Here is a 21,086-nt window from a genome sequence, read left to right as displayed (position 1 = left end):
GCCATCCCTGTTATATGATCACGAAATCGTTAACGTTCGATTGAAGGGCGGGTAATAGTATACTATTGTTTATTTCGATAGTAGACGATATAATACGAGTATTATGCACACCAGAGCCTGTGATTTGTACCGACACGTTTTTTTTTTTATGAATATTGTGATTCGCGCCAAAATATTCAATTAACGGATTCGATAGCGAGTAGAAAATATTCTCTGCGCAGTATTACCTATAATATCGTGTCGAGTAGTTACGAGAAGCTAATCGGTGATCAGTAAGGTATAATAAATAAAATAATACAGACGATTTTGTTTTGACGGTTATTCCACTAACTTATATTTACGCCATACGATACGGTATGGCCAGCACTGACTTGAAAACTATCTCACAATACTGAGAAATAACTTGGATTTACTGCGAATCGGACGTCAGACTTTATCGTAATGATTATCGGGCGGCGGCTAGTTGGAAATCCCGGAAAATTGTTATTTGAATCTCGACATCAACGACAATACTGAGTACTGACTATATGTTATAATAATATAATCGAATACAATGTAATAATATTATATAGATACTCATTTTGTTGCAAATTTCAAACTGCTTATATTTCATGTATAGAATATGAAAAATATAAATCATAAAATATACTTAGTAACTAAAACGGACGGTCAGATCGAAATAATTTTACGTGTGCAATGATTTGTCGTTGATTTAAAATTTAACACAATAATATTATGTGCTATGATATTATATTATGCACTTAATGTACAACAGAGCGTTTTCCTACTTTTCTCCATTTTTATATAATAATATTTACGATAAAATGTTCCATTTGTATAATAACCATTTTTTATTAGTATTATGATTATTCGCTGTAATCGTAACTAATTGGGGTGGAGTTTTTAGTTGTTTAAAACTCATACAAATGCGTTATTTTAAGGGGTAATGTATAGGCAACTCTATTGTTCTATGACTTCATGTTTTGCATTAAATAATATGTAGGTGTACTAACCGTATTTAGTACTTACCCTATTTAGTGAAGGAGCTATAGTTAAACAGAAACTAATAACATATTTTATTACGGTTCTTATATTGTAGGTATAGTCATGAATTACATTAATATTTATGTTTTGTCATTTGAACTTAAAACATTGTCAGAAAGATTTCTTTCTGATTATTATATTTATTATCATTGAAGAATCAAATTATTAATTTTTTATAATCTCAGCAGTAAAAAAAATTATAATATTTTATTTATTAATAACCTAACCTAACCCTAATTAAAAGTGCCAATAAATGTTAAATATTAATTGTTATACAATAATGCATTTTTGATTATTAAAATGTTTTAAAATTTGTATAATGTTATTTGATAATAAAATATTCACTCGACTTTTCTGCTATGAATACTATAGTGTTGCTAATGAACATAAATACGTTATTTTTACCTTTTTCTCGGGCCATTTCACTCTTGTAATCCACTTTGATGAAAGTGGTCATGGACACTTCAAACACCTTATTTGGGTCAGGTGGAATACCACTGATTTCTCGCCTCTTCCTTCCGAAGCCCACTTTACCGTTGCTACAATCCACCTAAAACCAATGTTTTATATATAATAAGAACTGAGTAAAATAGGTCATTCTTATAAATTATAAAACTAATTTTATATTTTTACAAATGAACTACTATAACACTACTCATAATATTATTAAGACTCGTGAGTTATACGAGCTTACAATTAAAAAATATATAGGTACATATATGATCAATTTGACTGGCGACTGACGAGTAGCGTATGAAGACTGAAAATAAGTTTTCACAGAACTGTCATAGTTAAATTAATTAGAAATACAATTCACACTTTCCTAAAATAATGGGTCTGTTTGTTACTATTTTGATTGGTTATAAAATGTTCACCTCTATAATGCAATTTAATATTAAAAATATTAAGTCCTTAGATTAAATAAAATGTAAAGTTATGTTTTTAATCAATTTTAACTGTGATTTTTTTTTTTTGTATTAAGTTTATGTTAATTCTTTCTTTAATCTTACAATTAAATATTTTCTAATGTTAAAAATCAATTTGAAAAACTCGTTTTACTTCTTTACTGACGTAATTGAGTGTAACGAATCATCGATTTTCAGTCGGTAGCCTACTGAATTGTCCAAGACAAAATATATAATTTCAGAATATTGGCTATTTCAGTATTATATAGGTAGATTGACTAAATTATAAATTTAAAAATTGCGGTAACCTGTGGTAGAAAATAGTATCAGTAGATATCAAATAATACAAGAGCCGTTAGACTTGGTCAAAATGTAATAAAACAAAGTATTATTATATTTTAAATTTTATTTGATTGTAAAATAATGAGATATAATAATAGAAGAACATGTCCTAATTTAGAGTAGTCATCTAATACATATTTAAATACTAATGAGATTAAATCTTATACGAATTGATAAATTACATTTGTTATGACTTTATTTGTATACCTTACTAAAGTATAATGACACACGCGCGTTTTACTGTTTATTCGCACTTCGTTAATCGTGATTCGTTTTTAATGAGATATCTGTTTAACAAACTGTAATGTCATTAGTGTTCTAATGAAAGATTTACGAATAATGTAGATTACAATTTTTTTTTTTTTTTTGAATGTAACATTTTTTCAATTAACGTCTGTGTAGTTAGTACCTAAATATCATCATTAGATGTATTTGCGACGAGATGTGCATTCATTGACGCAATGCGGAAGCTTGGGTGGGCAGCGCCAGACAAATAAATTCTAAAATGTTATAAAAGCAAGAAAACATTTTTTTTACCTACTGTTTTTATCATTTATTCATCGAGTACAAATAGAATTAATCTCTTTAATATTTAACTCTAAACGACTAAACGTATTAAATAAATAAAATATAGTTTTCGAATATTTTTTGTTGTTCTTAGGAATGTAAATCTTACACCTATAAATATTTGTATTCATATTTTGGCCAAATATGAAAGATTATATACTTATATTGAAAATATAATGAAAACTATAATTAATTTTAAATTTTATCCTATAAAAAATATCTTCTAGGATTTTTTTAATTAACACTGAAATTTTAATACAGTAATTTTGAAACTATTGGTTATTAATTTTTAACCAAATTTTCTTTGAAATTCATAAGTGTATTATAATTTACAGTATAAAAATAGTATAATATAGTATTTAATTTTTTTTTAAATTTGAATAATTAAATTTCTCTTTTTTTAATATCTGTTGAGTTATAAAACTATGTTAAATGGTTAAATTAAGTTTTGTTTAATAGTATAAGTATATGGACAACAAAAGCCATATGACTATCTTTTTAGAATGATATTTGTTTAACGTTTGAGAACGAATAGATAGTTAAACGTGGCGTGCACATCATTATTTTTATATTTTTATACAAACATATAGACACAATATAAAGTCATCGTCATTTGATGTTCATTAAAACAACACGCGTCATATAATATATATATAACTACATATATATAATTGTAATTATATAATTATAATAGTATGTTTAGTGTATACGCAATATACGTGAATACTGAATAGAGTGTAATGTAGGTATACTAACCCCTCTGCACTTGTCTAAACAGACGTTAACGGTGCCTTTGAACTGTACGTACGTTGACTCGGGGAACTTGAATGCCCTGAATTTAGCGGTCAAAAAATCGCCGTCCACCGTATTAAAGTTTTCAAACAGATATGGATCCACCGAACAGCTGTAGGTAAAATGTATATATGTACATATTAGTATATTATATTTAAATATGTAGATAAATTGAAGATACCGTACCTATTCAGCTCTTACACTCACACTTATCGTAAAATATTGTACGAGTATATACTAAACAACATAAGTTTTTTTTTTAGTTTATATTCACTATAATTATCACATTTACTGGACTTGAATATATTTTATAACTTGTATCAGCGATGTATTATAACATCGCATCTCTAAAGTTTCAAATTTTCAAATACCTACAATTAATAATTTTAATTTGATATATTTTAATTTTAATAAGTATATTTATAGTGAAACGAATAATTAAAGCGCACAAAACAGAAATGTATGTTGCCTAAATAAACTATTACTTGTAAATCAAGGCTTACAGAGTATAAAATAAATAATTTAACTTAGAATCTATATTTATAAATAAAATACCACTATTATAACCACTATTCTCCGTTAGGTTAGTGTTTTTCAATGTTAAAAATTTAGAGATTTAACGAATTTTGGAGTACGTCATTTTTTGTAGTATCGTAGTGTATTTTCCATATAAATGACTACTTACCCATTGAATATGATGGTTTCTTCTTGTGCTTTGGTGTCTGTCACTTGCATGTAGCTCACCAACAATCCATAAATTGGTGCACTGTCTTTGTCCAGGTATATTTCCATTTGTAACGGAGTGCCCGGGTTAACGTTGAGTTCACCGTTAACGATACTACCGCCCTGGCGTACGCCCACCTTCAGCATAGGAACCGGCGCATTTTCGGTCAAGGAAGTAGTTATCTCCAAGTCCCTGTAATGCAGTTGGTTATAAACTCATTAAATATACATATATTATACACAGTATCTGGTGAATTCATTGTAGGAAACATCGATCACTAGTTATTATTAAAACTGATATTCATAAATATAGCGCCGTATTTTATGTTTTTTAAATTTTTTCCGGTGAGATTGGAGGTCATACAGCCCCATATAGCCAAAACAATATTATATATTCTTGTATTATGTAAGTCTATATAATATAATATACGTCTATAAAGTATAAACTATTATAAGACAATAGTAATAATTTTCCAAATTTCGATAACAGAAAAGTATAATATCGCAAACAATAAACAAGTTAAGAAACATATTTTAAACACAATATCTGATTTGCAGTATAAGAATTAAATTTGACAACTTGTAGACTTAAAAGAATAAATGATAATTATTCGCTTTCGAATTTTAATAATAATAACAATGATTGTTTAAAATAACTCATGCAATTAAAAATTTGAAGTCATAATAATATTATACATAGTAACTACAATAAATTACTAAAATAACGGAACTATATAAAAGTGTATAATTAGGGCATAGGTATAAATAATCTGTTTTATTCAAATAAACGTGCCGGAAACTAGATCGTTTTTACTTTTTTTTAACGATCTTCGGCAGTAAGTTCCAAAAACACATTTACACTACCTACTTTCATACCTCTATTTTGTAAATTAGATTTTTTTTTTGTATTTTCAAATATTTTTTATGCTTATGTAGTAAATACAAATACTTAAAAAAAGAACATTGTAAATTTAATTCACAATTTATTAATTACCCCTATCCAACCACCAATGGATAATATTTCTGTGGTTATTTTATAGTATAAATACTTTCATCTTTTTTATCTTATTCAATAATACATAATAATATTAATATAATCGATGAAATCGAAAACAAGCTACTGTAGACAACTGTGCTACCATTTAAAATTACCAGGGAATAAAGATCAAACCGGTATGGCCGGCATTGCAGCTAATATAGACCTATAGTGATTATACATTTATACCTATTGGTAATTACAGTATTACCTACATAATTTACTTTGATTTTTACCGCATATTCTATATGATACGTATACCTAATAATAAAATAAATAAATGAATTATTATTTTATTATTAACAATCCACAATGTCCAGAGGTGGAGATAGTATACGTATGGTGATTAAAGGTAAGTATTTTCAAATATAAAATAACTGTATCAAAATCTTTAGTCTTGTATGTATTAAACATTCTTGATACTTTTTAAATCTCAATAAGTATAGTTACCCATTCCTACATTTTTTCAAAAGTGATACATCTTATATGACACTGTTCTTTTTGTACCAAATTTATTTTTATTTCTCACGAGATCAAATATTATCTTTAAGTCTTTAGTCAATTATTACAAATAAGGATATAAGTATTAGTTTTCACAATTTTTTTAAACAATCTACCCGCCTAAACTACCTAGCCCATAGGTTAGCCACATTATACGCTTTGAGAATAATAATATGCTCGATTGACTATAATGTATATACTCTGTACAATATATTAACGTAATAATAGATATAAACAAATAAATTACACACGTCAGCGGGCACGTGCGATCGTGTGGTAAATCAGCGAAGTCTATCGTTTAAATTGTATGGCCTTATTATTTATTAGTTATTATTTAAACCGATGTAGAAAAAAAACTGTAAATATAGTTACATCCCACCAACTGAGTATTATTTAAGCTATTTACATCTCTACTGAAAACGGGTTAAAAAATTAAATTTATATACTAATAAGTAATAAGTTATAACCAATAGATATATCAGTATACAAATATCATATTATGTTATATTTGTCAAATTTCAGGTTGGGTTAGGTCATGTCTTAGGTAAGTGGTAACGTTATCGTACTCTAACCATATTATAACAAAAAGGAAAAAAACAATGTTGTGATATAACATTAGTTTTCATATCTTTATTTTGAAGACGATTGTTATAGATCTTCATCTGTTGTATTCACAATAAAATAATTTTTCATTAGGTAACAAACAATCGTATTAATACTAAATATTAATGAAATGAAGATTGATTTTCACTTAGTAGATTGGTAAATAATTGTCAATACCGAATAAGATTGTCTATATTTTGCATCAAAGCCGCGAATTATACCGATTGTATATCTACACATTTATTTTTATACATCCCAATTAATTATTAATATTTTGAAAATTAATTTTATGTGTAGTATTAATATGAATAAATATAATCTTTGGCGTTTTTAAATTATTCAATAATTTATAGGTTACTGCCGAATCCTGAACTTATACGCGTGCACACATAACAATAAACTTACTCTGGCTCTTGGAATCCAGCGGGTAGCACGTTCCTCTTGGCCACTGTATGATTTTTATTTCCGGAAAACCAACACTTAACGTTTACGAAAGACTTATGCTCAAAGTTGTTGCTACCGTCTTTCTCTATGACTATTTGATGATAGTATGTGATTGTACCCTGAAAAGTTAAAAGTTTTCCGTGTAGAACTTATGAAAAACTTAAGAAGTGTTCCAAACTCTTACGGTTCCTTGATTGGTCACTTTTGTCAGTCCGCATTTGTACACGTCTCGTAGAGACAGTTTGAATTGAATAAGATTTTTTTCAAAAACCGGTTGGCAAGCGAGCTCTAATTATGATAAAAAAATAATTGAAGAATGAAGTTTAAAAAATTGTGTAAAAAGTAGATATTATTATACACTTATATTCACATTTTCTAAAAAAAATTACGGCTTGCCGCAACAGACAGAGTAAATTTTAATTTTTTTTTCTTATTCTTGAAGAACGTTTGTTTTATTTGTATTAAAAAAATACTATAATAATGAATTCCAGTATAATGTGTATTTACCGCATGTTCTATATCAATACATTTATATACATGGGCGATCTATACTGTCAACATATAAAATTCAATTCATCAATAAGATTTAAATAATAAAATGTATAATTAATTATATACATATTTATGAAACAAATTATTATCGTTATAATACATCGAAACGAATGTAATAAAACTGAATGTTTCACAGCTAAATATTAAAATATGTATTATTATTAGGTATGAAGATTAATTTCAGCATCTGGGGCATTAGCTGACAATTGCGGTGTATATTATTATTATTTATTTGCTATATTAAATATTGTACATTACAATAAAACTAACTACGGCACATAACACCAATCCAACTCTTATTATTAATATAATAAATTTAAAATATTTTATTACCTGGATAAAATTTCATTTGGTTCAAATAAATGCTTTTAATGTCATCGGTTTTCTTAATATCGACGGTCATGTAATCATCGTCACAATTGACTTTGTATTGAACTGAAACAAAAAATTACATTTTTTATTACAAAAATAATGAAATAGTTATAATATGTAGTTAATAAATCTATTTTTATATTTTATGGATAGAAAAAAAAATGATAAAATAAAACAATTTTAATAGTATAGAAAATTTTTTATTATATTAATTAGTATTAATAGAATATACATAATACATCTTCATATATGTATATTTACTTGTCTTCGTCTTACGAACGTACCTACACACTACATAACATAACAAATTTATATTCAACAGTTCCAATTGCATGTAGTAAAGTTTAATAATAGAGCGAATTAACCTATTATTAATCTTAATGGTGTGAACACCAATATAAGTTAACAGTGTTTTTAATGAGTGTTTACAATGTTTAAATTTTAAGAAATTTAAAAATGTTCATTACTCGCTTAGATAAAACAGATAAGTAATATAATTATGTACTTACTACTTACATTTAAAACTTATAATAGCTCAATACAAAATTATGTTAAAATTTACCTACTCAAAATGGATCTTCTAAACACAAATTCGCTATGTTATACGACATTTCTATGCCTTTTTGTTTATAAGACGAAGATAACAAGTATAGGTGTGACATAGTCTTATGATATTCAGATGAGTTATAACTGTTATGAATAGTTTAAAAACAACGTAATATATCTAACTATCTTTAATAGTTTTTTTTTATACATTTTATACATTTGATAGCACATAACAGTCGACTATCAATTGTCCAATACAATTATATGATATAAATTCAGTAGTTAGTTATTTTGATTGTATTTAACTAAATTTTATCTTTATGTGTAGATATAAATCAAAATATAAAATACATAAAATGTTAGAATTTTAAAATGCGTGAGAAACAACAAAATATAACCAATCCAATTCTATTATAAATATTATAATATTTGAATATTTATAATGTAACAAATAAACTAGCTTTGTACAATTATTTATTTAGGTATGAATGTACGTTTAATATAAACTGAGATAATTAAATCCATCACGATTTGGACGATATTTATATACTTGTTGTTTTATTTTTATCATGAGATCAAGTTTTATAATATACATTTTTTTTTTTGTCGAGCAAGTCTTTGGAAGTCGTTTGAAAATAATAATTATAAATTTTTACATCTTACCTACGTAGGTACTAATTGGATACAGTAAAAAACAAAAATCAATTAAAGCCGTTATCATCGACTATTGAAATAATTTAAAAAACCTACATAATTAAAACGACGTAACAGTGTAGTGGCGATAAACTATTTTACATGAGTACGTGAAAAACGAGCGGCGTGACTGTCGGAAAAACTGTAACACGACAACAATGGTATATTGGTAGTAACGAAGACGGAGTGTGTGCGGGGTACGAGTTCGATAATAATTTCCATTCGTTTTCCCGAGATTTTCTGCAAAAAGATCTTATGCCGTGACCAGGATTCGAACCTGGGTTATTGCGGCCACAACGCAAGGTCCTAACCACTAGACGATCACGGCCGGGTGGAAATCACACCCGTAATCGGGATATTTAGGGAGCGCGCTGTCGGCGGCGCGGCGGCTGGCGGCGATTCAGTGTAGTGAAACGATTTCCACGGAACGCACAATCATACTACAACTACTAACAAATATTATAGGTAAGTAGATATTGTACACGGTAGTAGTGTACATTATTAATTGGTTTAATAGACGTAAAAAATGCCATCGTACGTTACGCTAAAGGCTTTTAACGAACATTCGGGTAATCGCGATGTTCATTAATAATAATTAATAGTACCTATATTATGTTATTATTTATGTTACTATAATACGTTTATACTTCTCTGATATTTTGTCCTGGTCATTAAATAATTAAGAGAAATTATTATACCTACAGGTATTAATATGTATTGTTGTGTTAAAACTAGGTACATAATTTACAATATTATTTTATGATGATATTATCTTCTTTGTTTACGTCATATCGTCGTTATCACTTACTGGTCTATCATAAAATAATAATAATTTATAACACCATTTACTCTTCGAAACTGGAATTATTTCACTAAGTATAATAAAATACTGAATAAAAATTAAAGTGGAAAACAATATTGAATTTGATCAATTCGATTTTATACCACAAAAAGAAACAAGTAAAACGCTGCTGGTATTAAAAAAATTATAATATGTTAATAGAATCACCTAAACAGAGTTTGTAAATATTGTAAAGGCGTTCGATAATGTTAATAAATTGTAAACGATTATTTAAAACAACGAAATACACGTAAGCATTATAGCATATTAATAATATTATACTGGATGAAGGATAGACGTAGGTACCTATTATTTTCTAACGATATACAAACAAGGACGGACGCGGGAAACAAATCTGGTGAAATAAAGATGCTATTGTTTCTAACAAGTTATGAAGAAATGAAAAAATTAGTAGATGAACGAGTAGAAAGGTTATTGAAACGATGAGGCAAAGGTTTTTTGATAAAAAAAATAACTAAAATTCAACTCATCATTGTCAGTATAAAATATTCAATAATATTATGTCAGTTTTTACTTTTATTTTTATTCATTATTCAAGTACTTATCTCTTAAATAGATATTACTGTCTAGTGTCTTAACTTATTATCTTATTAGTTTATACTATTCACTAAGTGGCTTCAACCTGCTCCTTCCTATAATATCAATCAAAATAATTAAATAAAAAAAATCGTTAATAAGTGAATTATGATGAATTTTAGGTACCTACCTATTGGTAAATTTGTTAATTGGTAGGTACCTATTGTAAGTATTATTCAATAGTAAATTGTTTAGATATATTTTTGTTTGTGCTTGAATATGTATTTTGTGGAATAGGTATTATAAATTATTAAAATATACTTTATATACTAAACTACCCAAGTACAATTTATCTGATATTTATTTAAATCATAATACATTTATTTATTTATACATTTACTAATTATAATATTAACTGCAAATAAAATATACGCTAACTTCGAATTAGTATTTATCGTTTTAGGATAAATTATATATTTATAAAAAACGGACAATTCAATTATTGTATAACAATAATATAAATCAAAACTATAATCTTTTTCGACTTTTAAAGACTTTTAATTTATGAAAATGGATACCTTGCAAATTTAAAGTTGCTTCGATCACTTTATTGGTAACTGCCTACGCCTACCTAATGGCTATGTGGAATTAACATTTAACATAGTTGATTTTATATTAGTATGCTTATAATATACTAAGTATATAAACATTTATTACGCTACCTTTTCGAAGCATTTGGTATAGCTACTTATTACTGTTTAGGCACAATAACAATATATTATTATATGTGCATAATACATGGTAATATTATACCTACATAAATAAAAAAATTATAATTCATAATAGTCGTAAGAAACCGGTATTTATCAGTTATATTTATATTAAGCCACTATGTATACCGTATAAGTTGAAGGAATTATACATAATATCTTTATAGGTTTAAGCATAAGAATTTAAATAGTTTTCGTACATTTTTTAAATTAAAACATTGGGTATTATGCTTATGCGCTAAGTAGTCATTCAAATTAAAAATAGTAGAATCCGATTGCCTACGATTTAACTTCGGGAATATAACTACGTATGGTGTTTGTCAAATAATAAAAAAATATTGTGTTTAAATTAAATATTTTATTTTTATTTTACTCAATAGTCAATCCCAGAATACTAATAGGCATCGCTTCATCAATAAAACAATTATTAAAAAAAAAGAAAGAAAAATGGAATATGGTTTGATACTGTGTTTAGCTAACTTCGTTATAAAATTTCAAAATACCTATTCTATAAACGCATTCGCTAGCGCATTTTATCATTTTTTTTTTAAACCTATATATTAGAAATTACAACCAACGAGTATTAATAAACGAGGTCTGTGAACTCTCAGCACTCTTTATGCAGGTTTAAAATGACAAAAATGTGCAATTTAATATACGCGGGACGATATGTAAATTAATGCACTAAAAACTATGTTGGTACATTATAAATTATGTAATTTGTATACATTTTTTTTAAGTGAAAAATATAGTTTGTATTAAATGAAGGTATAACTGGGTATTTTAAAATATAGCCTTGCCTAATAAAACCTGTTGATAAGAACGATGTAAATTATGTAGGTACTAGCTATAATGTATACATATGATAACAGTATATAATATTGGTCCTTATAACTCATACAAATATAACATCATCATAATTAAGTATAACGTTCATAACAATTTATTTATACTTTATAAAAATACTGTCTCAATTCATTGGAATTGCATTCCTATTTACAACGACAGGATACCTGTAACTAATTAAAAATGAACAACGCGTATTATTAATGATATACGCAGGAACGCCAGGAACTCTGAACTTGTATACAAATTGTTTTAATATACCTTTATTTTAGATTCTGTAAGTAAAGCATGGAATATTTTGGTTTTGTAATGATATTTTTTTAAGCAACTATTTTTGAGACGGTCAGTTTTTTTTTATTACCTAGTTATACTTCTCTGAGTAAGACTTAAAGCTGCTAAAAATAATTGAGAAATAAATTATGAAACTAACAAAATTAATTTTTTTAATTTAATTTTAATTTAGGAAATTGTTTCCTAGAGACTTTAATTCTCGCGCTCACTATAGTTGTTATTGATATATAAATAAATACATATATATATACGTGAAATAGCTTTCCAAAAACAGGTAGGTAGTATAAAGTAATATACTAATATTTAATGAGATATTTTGCTTAGTAAAATATAAAAATGGAATTTATATTTAAGTTCAGGTTTTTTTTTCTCCGAAAAATTGTAGTGAATTTTAAGTAAAATCATATTATGTTGAGTTCGATTGTAACAACGGTGGTATAGTGTATAGGTATTTTATTGTGGAAATCAAAAATAAATAATTTTAGAGTGATAAAAAAGACTCATAAACTTGAACGTGTCTACTCATCTTAGAATTTAAAATAATAATCTGCGATTTATAAATAATAACAAAATAATTGTATCGCTTGCCAGCACGACTCCACTACCACATCTTTGGTGGAGAATGGAATGTACGAACCAAAATAAATTTCCCACCTCTCAGTTATGACGATAATGTTTCATTGTTATTGTTGTTCCCACCATGAAGTCTTATGGACCACGGCTTTCCCTAGACGGTTTTCCATGATTTTCTGCAAAAATATTTTGTGCCGTGACCAGGATTCGAACCTGGGTTATTGCGGCCACAACGCAAGGTCCTAACCACTAGACGATCACGGCTCGATGGAAAACCTAAGGAAAAACCGACTACATAATGTATATTGTCGACTGAATAATTTCCGTATAAACAGTGCCTAATATATAGTGGTGATCATAGTACGGGCGATGTCGCTGCAGCGCTAGTCGGGAGATTTCCACTGGATACGCGCTCAGCGTCGTTTGTACCGATTTCTCGTGACCATAATAATATGATTTGTATAATATATAGATAATATAAGTACTTATACTAATACTTATAGCTTTATGTTAAATGTTGTTATTGACGAATTAATTAGTTCCTTCAATTCTTACCGATTGCATCATTTTTCTTTATGTACAATGTATATACATGCAATCAATGATTCGTTTGACCGATACGGAATCTAATTAGGATTCATCCTGCGCAGTGGATTAAAAAATACACGTTTCTTAGAGCTTTAATATTTTTGTAGTTGTGTATATTTTTTTGTTATTTAAAAATGAACTATTGTCCAGTCGTCTTGTAGCAAAAATCTCTAGATAGTTACCCAGATTTTAATTATTTAATGATTACCTATATGTGCCCTGCAGTGCCCATATGGTTAAGTGATACCTAGGAGTGTACAGCTCATATTAAAAATAAACAATTAAAACAGACTTGTTTTGTAGGAGTACTGAAACACGGTAGATGTATACACACCTATATAACTATATTATAATACCTTCCAACTAAAAGGATGTTCACGATATCATGACTTTTGGTTCTTGTCTTATATTAACGAAGTATCATGCTTGTTGATGTTATTTTAATTGTGGTTGTTTCGCCTGGAACTCGTTCTAAAGCGAAGGATTTGTTCAAGATTGCTATCGAGACTGAGAAAAAGATATTTGGGACGTTCCTGGGTGATGTACCGATGTGTTCGATTATCCATAAAGAGTTGGTCACACACGGGAATGTCTTTAATTTTTAATTAAACACAAATGGATGAGAATCGCGTGAACTTTTCTAGCCCATACAGTAACATTGTTATTTCTGTATGTGGCTTTAAATGTATATATTGAGTATCAATAAATAATTGCATTGAAATATAGGATATCATCATTTGATAATATTATGTTTTATGATTAAAATAATAATTTATCGATTTATTAATTTTCTTCTTGTTGGTTCATAATTCATCTGTACTTACAAATTAAATGTACATTTTTTATACATACTTATAGGTAAATTGTTTAATATTCGAAAAAAATGTTGTACATAATATTAGGATTTTAAAACTCAAAATACCAAATATTTTTTTTATAAATGCCTTACGTTTATACCTATATACAATTATTTTAAGTAAAAATTATGTAGGTATCTATCACAATAAATTAAAGGCAATTTATTGTATTATTTGGTATCATAGTATATCTTTTATCCACTCTAAACGCTTTAGATTTAATTTAGTAATAGTTATAGATACGGGTATAAGAACGTAATGTACAGCAATATTTTTTTGTGTATCGAATGGTTAATTAGGTTTTGTAAAATGGACTTGTACAAAACATGAATAGTAATATCAAATTAAAATAAATAATAATAATAAAGTAGTTATGGACAGGATATAGTGAATTGGTAATGGGCACTCGTCTCGCTTCACTCAACTGGGATCAAGCCAGTAGCTTTACCTATTATGCTATTATCATCGATGATAAATAATTGTATTAAAAAAAAACTTTTTTAACTCGCTTACTTAAAAATCTTAAAGTTTTTGTTAAAAAAATTATTTTATTTTTCTATTCTTTTTTTTGTAGCATATTAAAAAGTTCTTTTTCAGTTCTTTCAGTGTACAATTTTCAATCATACGAAAAATGTGATTAACTATAATATGTATTGTAATATGTAGTATGTGCAGATTTTCCAGAAAAAAAAATTTGTTAATTATTATACACATATAGGTACATATTTATAAATAGTCATGTATCAAAAATATATTAATTTTTATAATTTTGTAAGACTCCAAATAAATATACCTGCATTTTTATAATATTTATGGAAATATCTACATAGACTAGTTAGGATTAGTATTGAATTTATCATAATATCTTTTTTTTAAAACAAATAAAAAGTATCCAATGGGTAATCCTCTAAATTTCTGCCACAAAAATGTAATCACCCACAACAGCGTATTATAATAATTCATAATATCGAATAATATAGTTGAACGACCCTAAATCGACGCCAATGGGTTTTATGAATGAAAAACAAGTCCAAATGACCCAAACCGTGGATAATTCTGAGCAAGAAGAAAAATATAATAATAATATTTATACACAGAACGAACTAGAACCTATGTTTAAAATATAACAAGCCGTTTTTGGGGATCAATGTGATTCATTATTACTTATTATACACTATACAGCCATTTAGACAATATCAACACAATATTATAATATGCATATTATAAAAAAAACTTATGATTGCGGTACTGTGTATATCCGGATATCCGGGGTCAATAAAACAATTGATAGATATAAATTCTAGTATAATTATTATAGTATAATGTCTTTTCATATTATATATTATATAAATAATAACAATATAATAATAATAATGCATTATTTGGTTTTGGTCATTGTTTTATAAACGTGTTGTGATTTTAAAACGTCGTTGAGCTAAGAGCTTGCAGAGTAAAAACGTATATAGTAGTTATTACTTATTAATTTATTAGGTAAATTCCTGCATACTTTACGATATGTGGATACATTTTTCAAAAAACTTATTTAAATCACAGAGAAGGCAGGTTTTTAACTTGTACGGTCCAGAGAACTTGAATTGGAAGTTTCGTGAAACGATTTAAAATATATAACAATGATACATATTTTTCATGGTAAATATGAAAAACATCGGTAAAAGCATTTTCGATGCACACTAAACTTTCATTTATAATTTATATTTAGTACTATTTATTGCAGTTTGTTTATTCAATTTGTATAATTAAATAAATGAGAAATGAAAGACAAAAGTTTTAAATTAAAATTTGCTAGTATATTTAGTATATTTTGCGCAATTATAATACTAGCTGCGCATTATATGTTATTACTGCAGTTCATTTTGTACATGTATAATGTATATAATTGATAAATATCGAATAATTTTAGATTAGTATGATTTCTTTCTATACTTATTGAATAATAATAATAACAGGTATCATACGCCAATACGTAAATTTTAGATTATTTATGAGAAAATACAAGCAAAACTAGTAGGTAACCTGTGTATTATTTTGATTATATATGTATAAGTTCTCTACCTAACACCTAGTATTAAATATTAACTGGATGTTAAGATATGCCGAAATACGAGTTGAAAATAAAAATGGTCTTTCTATAGTTATAGGTTAGTTGCAAGCATGAATAATAGTATGTGTATATATGGAAATATTACTAAATCGTTATTATTTTAAACGTATAATCTATAGCCTCAGAGCGTCATTTTTTATGTAATGGAAAATACTATGTATGGTAGAAAGAGAGTAGGGTGTGTGATAGTACCTCTAACTTAAAAAAAATATTGGTAACAAACGAGGTACTAACGATTGGTACCGGTTTCGTATCAAAATTCCAAATAAGGGAGCTACCATTTATCCACCCTCCCCCCAAATAATAAAATAGGGCCTGTCAAAGAGGAGGGGGGTGAAGTACAAACGATGTGCATTGGTTTGCTCCAAAATTTTTAAGCGAGGGTCAGGGAAGGTGGACCTTATTAATTTGGCTTCCATTAATAATTCAATTACGCCGTCATAATTGTTAACTTTTTACTTATACTTTTGTACAATTGTACTTATTACCTATGTAGGTAGATATACCTATTATAGAGTATATTATTATATAAATATTAATTTTAAAATATTATTTGCATATATGTATATACATCATAAGCAAACGATTAAGATACCATTTTTTAGATAAAAAAAATAAAAAAAATATTAGTTAAGCTCGTGATAAATTGTGTATTTTACACACGCTAATAATCACACATATTCACTTGTAAATTGCCTACGTCGAACTTCTTAAAAACCGTTGTTCTAATCCTTTAACATATTTGAAATAATTTTTTGTTATTTTATTCGATCTAAATTGCAAATCTTAATCCAAGACCGTTATAATATTAAAATTAACATTTTCTAAACTATAATTTGTTCACGCATTTATTCAAACTAATTAATGCAAGCAAGAGAGCGAAGAACTTTACGGTTAAGTAAATACAAGCGCGTCAATAATTTGATAAAGATCATAAATATGTGTGTAGTCTTGTAGGTACGTACCTATATATTGCAATTCCACTACCTATTATAGCGGTTCTATACACTAAAATTTAAAAAAAACTTCAATCCCTATAAACTGGTATAATGTTAAACTTAGATATAGGTATTCAAACTTAAAAGTGGAGGTACATCTCTACTCAGATAGATAATACTAATTATAACACATGACGATTAATAATATGATATTTTTTAAATATCTAAGTCCTGAGTACTTGTTCTTCACAAATATTTAGTTCGATGGCGTTTTTTTTATTATTAACTGCTATTATAATATTATTTTAAAGTGTCGCATAACCCTATGCTATTATACTATTACACATATTTTATGCACTCTCTTTGTTCCGTATGTGTGTGTACAAGTGTGTGATTCCGGATGAGTTATCGTATTTCAAATTAATATATACAATGGAAATACAAATTAATTAGTACTTGTCAAGCGTATAGTACGTTACTAAATAATATAAGTGTAAGAGCATATAATATTATCGTATATAATATATAGGTATACGCTGATTGCTATAGTAACAACAATCACCTTGGTTCATAAATTGATAAGTAGTTATTACTAATTACGTTTCTGATTAAATTATGGAATAAAGAGTAAGTTATAATCAGTCAAAAGAAAATTTGAAGGAAGTCGTTAGACTAGATAATTGTAATTTAAAAAAAAAATGTAGTCAATATTTACCATATTATAGTTTTACTGTATACCTAACCAATTACAAAATACATAATATTCTTTGACGATCTCTGAAGTTGAAAGCTAATGACAAATCTTAGAGTCAACTTAAATCGCGTCACTATAATTTGGATCTCAAGGAAGATTAAAATAAATTTTATTTATTTATTTATTTATTTTTTTTGATTTTACACCTACCATATATATATATATATAACTTAATATATAACGTATACGCACTTCAAATGCCAAGAAAAATTAATGTGAATGATTAATGTTTTCGAAATTTGAGTTATTTTGAGTATCTATTGTATCTAAATATTGTTATATTCATGCATTAATTACACGAAAAATAATACAATTTATGGTCCAAATTTTGAAAAATTCAATTGAATAATAATGATTAGGTTACGATTACATTTACAATACAATTTATTACGAATTATATATTTTTTTCATAATATGAGCTAGCTATACTGTTGTATACGTATGCAATTCACTCTTGCACTTTAATATAGCTACTAATTGGTCCAGAATCACAAAAGAACCAATAATAATTTATTTAACTACATGCAGTTTTGTTAAAGCATGATTGAAACATTTAAACTATATGATAAGGTTAGTCAGCGTTTAGCCAGGTTTTGCCAGCAAAATTGTTCAGAAAACAGTGCAAGTATACGTAGACATACCTATGCATATAAATGTATAAAAAGTATAAAAAAAATTATGCCAAGCACGTGGTAAAGTAGAACAATTAGCTTCAATATCAATCAATCACTTTTAATACAACGAAAATTATTAGTATAAACTCGCCTATGTGGCAATGTCAAAGTATCTATAAGTACTTAAAAACATTTCTTTCTCCCCACTCTTCAGTATGCATGTTGGCTGGATTTACCTTAGAGGCTTAGAGCCAGAGGCATGTAAACAGTGAAAGGAGTTTAATCCCTCAACAGCTGAAATATTTTCAAAAAAATATTTTTCTTGAAAACACGGCCTGATAAGAATTATATGATTTACATGTTCTACATGTTCCGTGTCTCAACTCATTCGCCTCATGTAGAATTACTTTAAACAATATGTAAATCCTTTAATGCTATATTGTTTCCTGTACGACTTACTTGTTAATAAATATGACACGTGTTTTAAAAAACTGAAATCATAACTTTATACTCATAACTTTTTTTGAAATAATCTTCAAATAGCTTGCATTTAATCATATTTTTATGTTGATTTAAGTAATATAATGGTAAACGGAAAATTTAAATTCCCACGTTGTAGTTACTGTAGGTATATACCAACACATTATATAACGTCTCAAACTGGACATCGTGTTGACATTATGGGCTTTACAATCATTCAATTTTTGGTTATACGAATGAATACTAATTTGCTGATTGCTGAGTAAACAATAGTCCATAGATTTAGTGTGTAGTAAGTAAGCTTATATATACATACGCGTTGTGAAATCTCATTACTTAACCATTTCTACGAGTTTACGACCATATTATAATTTACTATGTGCTACTTTCGTAAATGCTGTCTTTTTCGGTTTTCATTTTCTTACTTATAGCATAGATTATAAAAGAAAAAATTACTTTTTAGTTTTGTACTTCTGGCCAATGCCTCATGATAAATTAAAATAATTTTATAATTTTATGATCTATATTCCATTCATAAAAAACTTTGTTTTATTATACATTAGTACATTACGTTTTACGTCTTTTTTTATTTTCACTTACATATTTGATAAATAATTTGATACTCAATTTATTTATTTGAACATGAATTTTTATTATCGCACATTGGCACTGTATACTCAACTGTGAGTACGTTCATAAATCTGTTATTGGTTTTTTTTACTGGATTATTAGTAGAATATCATACTTTGCAACATTGTAAAATATAGTATACATCTATACTTAAGTATGTTAAATACCAAATAGTATTCAATAGCTGGTATAACTTATATCATAAAAACGTACGAACCGGATAATTGTCATTTAAGCATCGATATTTATTGATTACAAAATAAATAAAAATAATTGATAGGTAATACCATCCGAATTTTAAACGTGAAAACGTCTGTTATAATATTACCGAAGTATATACGTAATTATAATGATTATTGTTCAGACTTATTGATATTATTATTTTTTATAATCACTAAAAATTATATTATGATTTGAAATTCTAACAGTATGTGTACATTTTAAACAATATACGTTTGAATTCTGTAGGTCATAACTCGTAACACTATGTGTGAAATTGAAACTATTCTTTATGCGGCTCTCTGCTAGTAATGTCAACAAAAAATAAGCACTACAATGCGCTGCGTGAGAAACGCCGTTGTGCGAATAATGAGAATAGCGTATATTATAGCAAGCGAAAGAGTTTTAAAAATGTCAGACACATCATGATTTATAGGGATTAATAATACACAATTATTATTATTTTTTTCGTCCTATAACGTGTTAATAATTGCTATTAATTTTTTATTCTACGTAGGTTATAGGAACCTTTTAAAAAATTATAATTCTACTAGACTGACTCGACACGTCATGGCTTACAATACATTTATTTGATCGGACTATAATATTCTGTGATGTGTACTTCCGCGCACGGACGAAGGGTTTTCTTCCTATTTTTTTTTTATACTAATTGTATTGTACACTTTATACTTTTCTCGTTCTCGGCGAAGTACTTACAACAGAAAAAAAATACGGAGTGGGGAGGCTGTCACTTCAGACAGCGTTCGCACCCGGACCTATGTGCGACGTACGTGTGTGTGTGTAGGTCGACGTGTCGTCATCATTTACATACCTATACGCGCGGAGAACACACCGTCGAAAAAACCGACTCAAATAAAAGAATCGTTTTAGAAGAATAAGAAAAAA

At 27.2% G+C, this 21,086-nt stretch overlaps 1 protein-coding gene and 2 non-coding genes across 3 annotated transcripts in view; all 3 read right to left on the bottom strand.

The window, feature by feature from the left end:
* LOC114125011 (uncharacterized) overlaps nucleotides 1-21,086 on the bottom strand; it is a 58,822-nt gene that overhangs the window by 3,446 nt on the left and 34,290 nt on the right. The window contains exons 2-7 of the mRNA XM_050205754.1: nucleotides 7,843-7,944; nucleotides 7,142-7,245; nucleotides 6,919-7,076; nucleotides 4,336-4,566; nucleotides 3,615-3,762; nucleotides 1,450-1,594 (exon numbers count right to left, since the gene is read on the bottom strand). Coding sequence (XP_050061711.1) covers nucleotides 1,450-1,594; nucleotides 3,615-3,762; nucleotides 4,336-4,566; nucleotides 6,919-7,076; nucleotides 7,142-7,245; nucleotides 7,843-7,944 — 888 coding nt within the window. The remainder of the gene's footprint in view (nucleotides 1-1,449; nucleotides 1,595-3,614; nucleotides 3,763-4,335; nucleotides 4,567-6,918; nucleotides 7,077-7,141; nucleotides 7,246-7,842; nucleotides 7,945-21,086) is intronic.
* On the bottom strand, nucleotides 9,377-9,448 carry Trnah-gug (transfer RNA histidin (anticodon GUG)). Its single transcript has one exon. It is a non-coding gene; the product is annotated as a tRNA-His (tRNA).
* Nucleotides 13,171-13,242, bottom strand: Trnah-gug (transfer RNA histidin (anticodon GUG)). Its single transcript has one exon. It is a non-coding gene; the product is annotated as a tRNA-His (tRNA).

Source organism: Aphis gossypii, chromosome X (assembly GCF_020184175.1).
Source record: "Aphis gossypii isolate Hap1 chromosome X, ASM2018417v2, whole genome shotgun sequence".
Taxonomy (NCBI): Eukaryota; Metazoa; Arthropoda; class Insecta; order Hemiptera; family Aphididae; genus Aphis; species Aphis gossypii.
Note: the sequence above shows the minus strand (reverse complement) of the source record. Positions and strands in the feature narration are given on the sequence as shown.